Below are 9,364 nucleotides of genomic sequence, written 5' to 3'. Positions count from 1 at the left end.
ACCTCTCCTACTTCCTGCACCTCTCCTACTTCCTGCACCTCTCCTACAGTCCTCTAGTTCTAGTTCATCTTCCTAGTATTCTTCTCATCCTGTTTTGTAGTCAATTATTTTCTTCATAGTTTTAATCTCATCTTAACCATCATAAATCTTTAGCTATAAATATTCTTTAAAGATAAATTATCCCTTAAAGATAGTTATCACTTGTTCACCAGCTAAATACAGTAATTTGCACCTATATTATTCCTACCAGAGTGACTAGACAAGCATATGCCACCCAATATGGCTAAATTGTATATTCTTGTAATGTTATTCCTATTTAAATTGTTGAAATCCCTTAAATGTTCATTGTATATATTGTTTATATTGTCCCTGCCTCGGCAGGGACATATAGTGAGCAATACTATGGTCTATGTTGCCAGTATTGTGCATGCCATTGTACAATTGTACATGCCACTCGACATGCCACAGTACAATTTTTCAGGCCACTCTACATGCCACTATACGTGCCACTCAACATGCCACTGTACAATTTTTCAGGCCACTCTACATGCCACTATATGTGCCACTCGACATGCCACAGTACAATTTTTCAGGCCACTCTACATGCCACTATACGTGCCACTCAACATGCCACTGTACAATTTTTCATGCCACTCTACATGCCATTGCACATGCCACTCTTCATGCCATTGTACAATTTTTAATGCCACTGTAAATGCCATTCTACATGCCACAGTAGAATTGTTCATTCCATTTTACATGTTACTACACATGCCATTACAATGCACTTGCTGTTATAGCTAGATTGATGTGCTAATAATAACAACAATAATTCAATAACGTGGGCAATTTATTCCTTGAGCGTTTTATTTTTTATTTTTAAATGAGTCATTCATTGTTCAGTAAGTAATTTGTTCGTTATGTGAGTAATTTGTTTATTTTCATTCATTTATTTATTTTTTCATTGTGGGTCATTTGTTTATTTTCATTCGTTCATTTTTGAGTGTTTATTTAAATTCATTTTCAAGTGGGTCGTTTATTTTCAAGTGGGTAGTTTTTTTAAGTGGGGTTTTACCGTTTCTGTTTTCTAGATCTTGTTTGGAGTTAAGCCTTACTTATCTTAATTTGGTCTAGAAATGGAGTCAATTTATGGCGTTATCTCACCTAGATAACTTCAAGAAGAATAGTTCTAATTAAGATTAATCATTCAATAAATACATTATTAAGATCAGGTAATATTAAAAAAAAGTGAGGNTCAAGAGTCCTAGCGCAAGTCACGCATCATGCATGGGGCGCAAATTTTGGCAGAAGCATTAACGCCATTCACGGTTGATAAACGCAATTCGAGTTAATCTCCAGGAGCAAATAACTCGACCATTTTACCGGCGTGGTCAGGCAACGTAGTCAGGTTGATGCAACGCGCGAATGTGTTTAGTCAAATTAGAGGGATCCGAGGCTCGGTAAGGGCAACTGGGGCATGCATGTGGACCTGTCTCTTATACACATCTAGATGTGTATAAGAGACAGGTTCACCTCTCTTTGCCAGGTTCACCTCTCTTTGCCCGGTTCACCTCTCTTTGCCCGGTTCACCTCTCTTTGCCCGGTTCACCTCTCTTTGCTCGGTTCACTATTCATTACATTGTAGATGAGAGTGTAGAGTTACAGTGGGAGAAATAAACGGGTGATAATGTCCGAATAGTGACACACTTTTTCGCTCAACTCGAGCAGAGAGCGGACGTAGCACTGATACGCCCTTTAATTGGGGCAAAATGTGTCAGGATGACCCACAGCACGAAAAGAATGGGGTACCGTGTGGGAAAGGGGGGTTTGAGGGTGAGAGTTTGGTGGTAGATACTAGATGGGAATTATAGTAGATGGGAGCGAGATGGTAGTTAGTACCAGTAGATAGTAGCAGTCGATGGTAGATGGTAGGGAGATAGAAGATAGTAGCAGTAGATAGTATTAGTAGATAGTAGCAGTATATATCAGCAACAGATGGTAGATAGTTGTAATGTACGTGACAGACACCATGTGATGGTACTAAGCCATGGTATTTAGTACCTATATGGTGTTCAGTTGATGGTAGTTAGCTCAGGGTTCAACCGATGATAGTAAGAGATGGTAGAGAGTTGATGGTAATCGGTGATGGTAGGCTGAAACGATGAAACAACGTTGATTACGGGTTGGTGTACTATAAATAACATTGATCACGTCTCAATGCCGTTGAAATAACGTTGATTATGAGCTAATGTCATTGGAACAACGTTTAATCGACGTTATTTCAACGTCATAAGCTTGCTGGTCGTGTTTCTGTTGATGTTAAGTTTGGGTTTAAACTCTAACGTCTGTGGTGGGCTGTTGAATTTACGAAATTGTATATACTTATGCACAGCGTATATATTTATGTATATAATTATATATGTATTCATAGAGCAATTGTTTATTTTTAATTAATCACTAAATAATGCGCCTGGTCATTACGACGGTTTCATATATAACATCATTTGCATGTTACATGTAATGAGTGCAACAATAACATGACTTGTTCTGCACGTTACGTGGAATGCATGCGTCTGCTTACTAATTATCATTGTTATCATTGTTATCATTATCGGTTACAATCGGTTATCGGTTATCTCCCCCTATGTTATCTTTGTTACAATCATATGAGGTAATGTTGCCATTGTTATCACTATCCTAGATAATGTTATCATTGTTACAATCATCTAAGCTCTAAGGTAATGTTGTCATTGTTATCACTATCCTAGATAATGTTATCATATGCTTACCCTCATATGCTTATCATTGTTATCATGCAAGGTAGTGTTATCATTGTTATCATCATGCAAGGTAATGATATCATTGTTATCATCATGCAAGCATATAAACGACTGCACGCTATATTTCCCACGAGTTAGTTCCCTGCAGCGCTGGGTTGTTTGCTTGAATTTAATTCAACTCTTTTGTGGGCATAATTTTAACATGTGTATTGATATACATTCAATTTTTCTTGTATAATATTCATTGTTTCTTGTCTGGCTGATTATTTCTTTAATATTATTTGGTATAAAAATTTTTATATACTAGTTATCGTTTTGCATGGAAATTGTTTAAGAAAAGTTTTATTTTAAATATACGTTATGTATATTTATTTAAAGCTGATATGATGGAATATATAAACAATTAGTTATTTATTGATTATTATATAATGTTATATGATTATTTTGTTCAGAGCGACGCTCCCCATGGGGCTTGGCGGGGACGACAAGCGCCCCCCCAGCACAAGTCCCCCCCACGGGGGGCTCACGAGTGGCCCGCCCCCCACACGTCGCCACTCAAGTGGGGGGGAGGACCTGGCCACTCTCACGGCCACTCTAACCCTGGAGGGGGAGATGGGGGGACGGCAGAGGACGGCGAGTGGCAGCAGCACTCTGCAGTACATGGGTGAGTGGCAGCAGCACTCTGCAGTACATGGGCTGTCTCTTATACACATCTAGATGTGTATAAGAGACAGCCCTAACCCCCCCTCCCCCACCAGGTGTTCAACGGGTGCCCCCTGCACATCCACTGCACCTCCTCCCCCCTAACCCCCCCTCCCCCACCAGGTGTTCAACGGGTGCCCCCTGCACATCCACTGCACCTCGTCCCCCCTAACCCCCCCTCCCCCACCAGGTGTTCAACGGGTGCCCCCTGCACATCCACTGCACCTCCTCCCCCCTAACCCCCCCTCCCCCACCAGGTGTTCAACGGGTGCCCCCTGCACATCCACTGCACCTCCTCCTGGATCCACCCGGTGACGAGGGACCAGCACATCCTGGTGGGGGCGGAGGAGGGCATCTACACCCTCAACCTCAACCAGCTGCACGAGGCCGCCATGGACCAGCTGTGGCCCTCCCGCACCACCTGGATGCTCGTGGTTAAAAGCGTCCTAATGACTATATCAGGTGGGGCAGCTAAAGTGGGTCATGCAAAGGTTGGTCAGCAGAGGTGGGTCATTACAAGTGGGTCATTGAAACATGTAGAGGTGGGTCAGCAAAGGTGGGTCAGCACCAGCAAAGGTGGGTCAGCAAAGTTGGGTCAGCAAAGGTTGGTCAGAAACCAATATTATAATACCTTAAGTCCTTACTTAAGGTATTATAATTATGACACCATCAATTGATTAATTATAATTAATTATGACCTTAAGTCATAACTAATTAATTGCACGTTATTTATGACCTTATACAATAGACTTATTAACTTCCTTTAACCGCTAGTTATCTCTATACATTTTTAATAACCTACCTACTCATTGTTGAAGCTCATTCTCGTTTAATATTGACACAATTTCAAACTTTAAAGTTGAATTCCGACTTTGAAATTCCATCAAAATTATAAGGAAAAAAATCTTTTCATGAAATTGATCACTCGACGCCGAACTTTAAATACTCATTATAATTTATTTATCAAATCAGTCCAATAGATTTTTATCAATTTGTTTCAATAAATGAAGTAATTTAAATATAATGAAGTAAATAATCGTGACATAGTTAAAGCGTTTATGGAATTGATCACGCGACGACAAATTTTTAAAAACTCTATATAATTTATTCATCAAATCACAGCAAAAGATTTTAATTATTTGCTTTATATAGATAAAATGATTTGAATAAATAATGAAGTAAACAATGGTGTCACAGGCAAGGGGCCATACCTGTACCGCCACGACCTGATCGCCCTACACAGCCGCCACCTGCACCGCTTCTCCTTACCTATGAACAAAATACCTGAGAAACTAATACCCAGGAAATACGCCATCACCTCCAAGGTAATACGCCATCACCTCCAAGGTAATACCCAGGAAATACGTCATCACCTCAAAGGTAATACCCAGGAAATACGTCTTCACTTCTGAAGTAATACTCAGTTCATTGCCCTGGGGTTTAGCTCCTTGCCCGGGGGTTATGCCCATTTCCCGAATTTTCCGTTTCTAGGCAGGGGTTCAGTTTACAGGCTCGGTGTTTCATTTGACAAAACCTTAACCCCTGCCTCTCCTTAACCTCTCTTTAACCCCCTGTCCCCCTCAGGTAGCGGACACGAAGGGTACGCTGCGCTGCTGTATGGCACGTAACCCCTACAACGGCTACAAGTACCTCTGCGGGGCCACTGCTACGTACCTCTACCTCATGCAGTGGTACGACCCACTCAACAAGTTCATGCTCCTCAAGGTGGGTCAACATCTTCCTTAGTGTCCTTAGGGTCCTTGGTGTCCTTGGTGTCCTTGGTGTCCTTGGTATCCTTGGTATCCTTGGTGTCATTAGGGTCCTTGGTGTCCTTAGGGTCCTTAGTGTCCTTGGTATCCTTGGTGTCATTAGGGTCCTTGGTGTCCTTAGGGTCCTTGGTATCCTTAGGGTCCTTAGTGTCCTTGGTGGCATGTTGAACTATATAAGGTTGACCCACGAGAAGTTCCGTCTTTCAGTTCAGCTTTCTTGTTACGTCACGTAGAGCGAGAAACGTAAACAAACCCGTCATTCTCATGACGGATTGGTTGACAGGTTTGATCGCATTTCGGTGATTTGTTAATGCCCGTGACGTCACTGAGATCAGTGACGTCACATGCGAACAATGAACTACATCTGTAGAAATGAGCTTCTCATGGTCAACCTTATACTATTTCAACCATGTCCTTAGTGTCCTTGGGATGTGTTAGTTACGTAGCAGGATGACCCACACAGAGGCAGAAAGTGCATCATCATCAGGAACAATTCTAACTGATTTCTTTGAGTGTAGATTCCAACTCATCCTGGACCCTAGTTATCGTAGCTTTATTAAGTACGTTTTATCCGTACATGAATGAATATATTAATTTATTCCAATAATCCCGAACTTAAAAGTTGAACCTTCGTTTTCGGTCCGATTTATATTCTTTTGTTTAATTAAATGTAATCCGTCAAAATGAAAATAATCAGAGAGCAGCTACATAAATATCGATCATAAAATGTAAACACGTCTTTTTTGTACACTAATTAATTTCTGTTTCCTAATTAATTTCTATTAATTCTTATTAATTTTTATTTTCTAATTAAATCGTAATTAAATTATAATTAATTTCTAATTAGTGCCGATCGACGAAACTTCTGTTACCATAATATTTCTATCAGGATTTATTTCGATGCAAAAAAATTGATTTTCATTATTATTGATTGATTCACTATTAGAAGAAGAATTATTTATTGTCGCTATAGAAGAAAATCAAGATTAATAATGAATACATAATTTTACATCGTTGAGAAACGTTGGGTTTCATCGCTGACGCCATGCGCTATTGAATGGTAATTAGTATGACCTGAGGGTGGTTCGGTTGTAGCGGGATCCGAGGATATAGAGGAACAACGTAAACGATTATAGAATATACTTTCGGGATTATAGTTCGGCTTACAGTTTAGGATAAAGTAAGTTTATAAGTTGGAGCTTTTACAATGATGTCTTCGGCGTCCAGTTGAAATATATCGTCCTCTACTTTGACGTTAATTTAGGGTTAACGGACAGGAGTAAGGGCTTACACACGACTGTTCTCGGCCCAAGACTGAAGTTATTCGCTTGCGACAAAGCTTATATAGCTTTGCAATTGACGTCACCAAGGGCGTGACTTAATAAAGAAGGAAGGGAAACATAAGGAAATGTTTATGAACATAGCGCAGTGAAGGAGATTATCTTCAACAAGGAAGATATTAATGAGTAAATATCCGGGAACGAATGGTATCAACATTGTCACCTTACACTAACCCCCTGTCCCCGTCCCCCAGACGAGCGAGTGCTACCTGGCGCACCCGCTGCGGGTGTTCGAGCTGATCATCACCCCAGACCTGGAGTACCCGTTGGTGTGCGTGGACGTGGGACGTGGCGCCCACCCGTCCCCCAGCGGCGCCCACCCGTCTCCCAGCGCCGCCCAGTCCCCCAGCGTGACGCTCTCCCTCATAGACCTGAACACTGGGTGCCCCTGGTATCCCCCAGAGGTGTACTCGGAGTACAACAACGGCACCCTGGTCCCCCAGCGCTCCCTGCACGACACCCACGCCCCCGCCGCCCCCGTCACCTCCCTCACCCAGATAGAGAAGGACGCCATACTCGTCTGCTATGATGGTACGTCGGGGTACTTTAGGGTACGTCAGGGTACTGAGGGGTATGTCGGGGTACTACAGGGGTACGTCGGGATCCTGCGGGGTACTGTAGGGTACGTCGGGGTACTTTAGGGGTACTGTGGGGTACGTCGGAGTAATTTAGAGGTACGTCGGGGTAATTTTGGGTACTGCGGGGTACTTCAGGGGTACGTCGGGGTACTTCAGGGGTACGTCGGGGTACTTCAGGGTACTTCAGCTGTTTGGGATACGTCGGGGTACTTCAGGGTACATGTCAGCGGCGGGAGTCAGAGTCACGACGTTGTTCCTGCATGAAATATTGAAGACAATTTAAGTATTAAAGCCTCGCATTTATCGTCGTATTTTCATTGCTTGTACCCGCAACCTGCCAACTTAATGACAAGATGCTAACTTAAATAGAAATAACAATTGTGAATAATTATAATAATAAAAGATATTATTTTTTAATGATATGTATTAAGTAAGAGTTTGTTTTCAGACGTGGACACAATTATTTATTAATGATATAAAATTGACATAAAAATGATTTATTAATGATATAAAATGATTTATTAATGGTATAAAATTATTTATTAATGATATAAAATTATTTATTAATGATAAGTAAGAGTTTGTTTACAGACGTGGTGCGCGTGGTGGATCTCAAGGGCAGACTCAAGGAGCGCAAAAGACAGACTTCAGAACTGGTCTTTGATTTTAATATTGACTCCATTGGTGAGTGTTGTTATAAAATATACATTTTGCTGATGTAAATATAGTTTATTTATATAGATTGGTGATATATCCATTAATAATTTAGTTTAATCATCATCGCTATTATCATCATTTTTAATTAATCATCATCGCTATCATTGATGATGATTAATCAGATCATTGAGGTTTAAATATAATGGGGAAAAATTAGGTAATTATTATTTTGTTTGTTTGTACAACTAAATGCTGGCACCCGCAATGATAACGTGCAGCTGTCACGCAATTAATCAGGATAAACTAATTAGCTAATTAGCGAAATGTTAACTTATTACGTTTACCAATTAGCGAACTGTTTACTAATTAGCGTACTGTTAAATTATTAAAAAACTTGATTAGTGAACTGTGTATCTGTCACGGCTCTGTATCTGTCACGGCTCTGTATCTGTCACCTCTGTATCTGTCACCTCTGTATCTGTCACCTCTGTATCTGTCACCTCTGTATCTGTCCCCTCTGTATCTGTCACGGCTCTGTATCTGTCACCTCTGTATCTGTCACCTCTGTATCTGTCACCTCTGTATCTGTCACCTCTGTATCTGTCACCTCTGTATCTGAATAAATAGGGAGTTTTTATGTTAAGTAGGTTTGAGATTTTTCTATTTTTATTATTACTTTTATTTTATCGTCAATCGCTTTAATTTCTTCAGATTGGTCCGAAGTGGTTTCAAAGGATACGTGACTAAGTTCTCGTATGAATAGGTTACGGCAAAAAATAGTACAAAGATAGGCTTGTAATGAAACACTGATACATTTCATATTGAATGGAAAAATTCAAATTCACATCCTAGGTTAACAAAATTCTCTAGTACGGGGTACTTGACAAAGGTAATCTGAACACAATCAAAAGTCCAAAACCTATCAGTTTACATCATTAAAATCATCTAATTTTACCGGAAATATGTTGATTCGTTGCAGTTCCAATGCGTACGACAGTTGTAAACGACCGTAACTTTGCGGCCGTAACTTTGCGACCGTAACTTTGCGTAGGTTCAGCGGCCGTACCGCTGCTGTATTCTCGCGTCTTCTTTACAGTTGCTCTTTCTTCATGGGCGTATTTCCCGCACTATAATTATGTCTCGCGGCCGGTCTAACCGTAGAATTTATGATAACCGTACTGCGGAATAGTGGTGTACGTCTTCATAGTCCATGATAATACTTCAAGCCCGTTGCCGTACTGCGGTTGACGATGACTGTGACCGTACCGCTTCTTCTGATGAAAATTGTGACCGTATCGTATTGATGACCGTACCGATGATAATTCTTGGTGTATAGCTCGAAAACTTGAATCTTCTGATGACGGGCGTTATAATCGTTGTACAACTCGTGGCCCTCACGCATTGTCTCACGGCTGAGTCGCAGCCGTACAGTTGATGTCGACCGTACTTTAATTGTAGATTTTACATAAGACGCGCTCACAGAAATCGAAAACGGCAAACCGCCGCCTCACGGCCGCGGCCGTTACAAAGACCGCTGA

At 41.1% G+C, this 9,364-nt stretch overlaps 1 protein-coding gene across 1 annotated transcript; it reads left to right on the top strand.

Moving 5' to 3' along the window:
- Positions 1-3,245: 3,245 nt before the first annotated feature.
- On the top strand, positions 3,246-9,364 carry LOC125177688 (mitogen-activated protein kinase kinase kinase kinase 3-like). The gene is made up of 8 exons (XM_047879904.1): positions 3,246-3,444; positions 3,606-3,672; positions 3,802-4,001; positions 4,680-4,807; positions 5,067-5,207; positions 6,786-7,122; positions 7,761-7,853; positions 9,309-9,364. Exons 1-8 carry the CDS (start codon positions 3,246-3,248, stop codon positions 9,362-9,364), a joined length of 1,221 nt encoding a protein of 406 aa, XP_047735860.1.

Source organism: Hyalella azteca, unplaced genomic scaffold, assembly GCF_000764305.2.
Source record: "Hyalella azteca isolate HAZT.00-mixed unplaced genomic scaffold, Hazt_2.0.2 contig4161, whole genome shotgun sequence".
NCBI lineage: Eukaryota > Metazoa > Arthropoda > Malacostraca > Amphipoda > Hyalellidae > Hyalella > Hyalella azteca.
The sequence above is the reverse complement of the archived record's forward strand: the minus strand, read 5'-3'. Positions and strand labels throughout refer to the sequence as shown.

Bases quoted from the DNA above. Each gene is read 5' to 3' on its own strand.
- LOC125177688 (XM_047879904.1), top strand. From the start codon at position 3,246: ATGGGGCTTGGCGGGGACGACAAGCGCCCCCCCAGCACAAGTCCCCCC. The intron at 4,002-4,679 runs GTGGGTCATTGA...ATGGTGTCACAG, and splicing joins GCAGAGGTGGGTCATTACAA to GCAAGGGGCCATACCTGTAC. The intron at 7,123-7,760 runs GTACGTCGGGGT...GTTTGTTTACAG, and splicing joins CATACTCGTCTGCTATGATG to ACGTGGTGCGCGTGGTGGAT.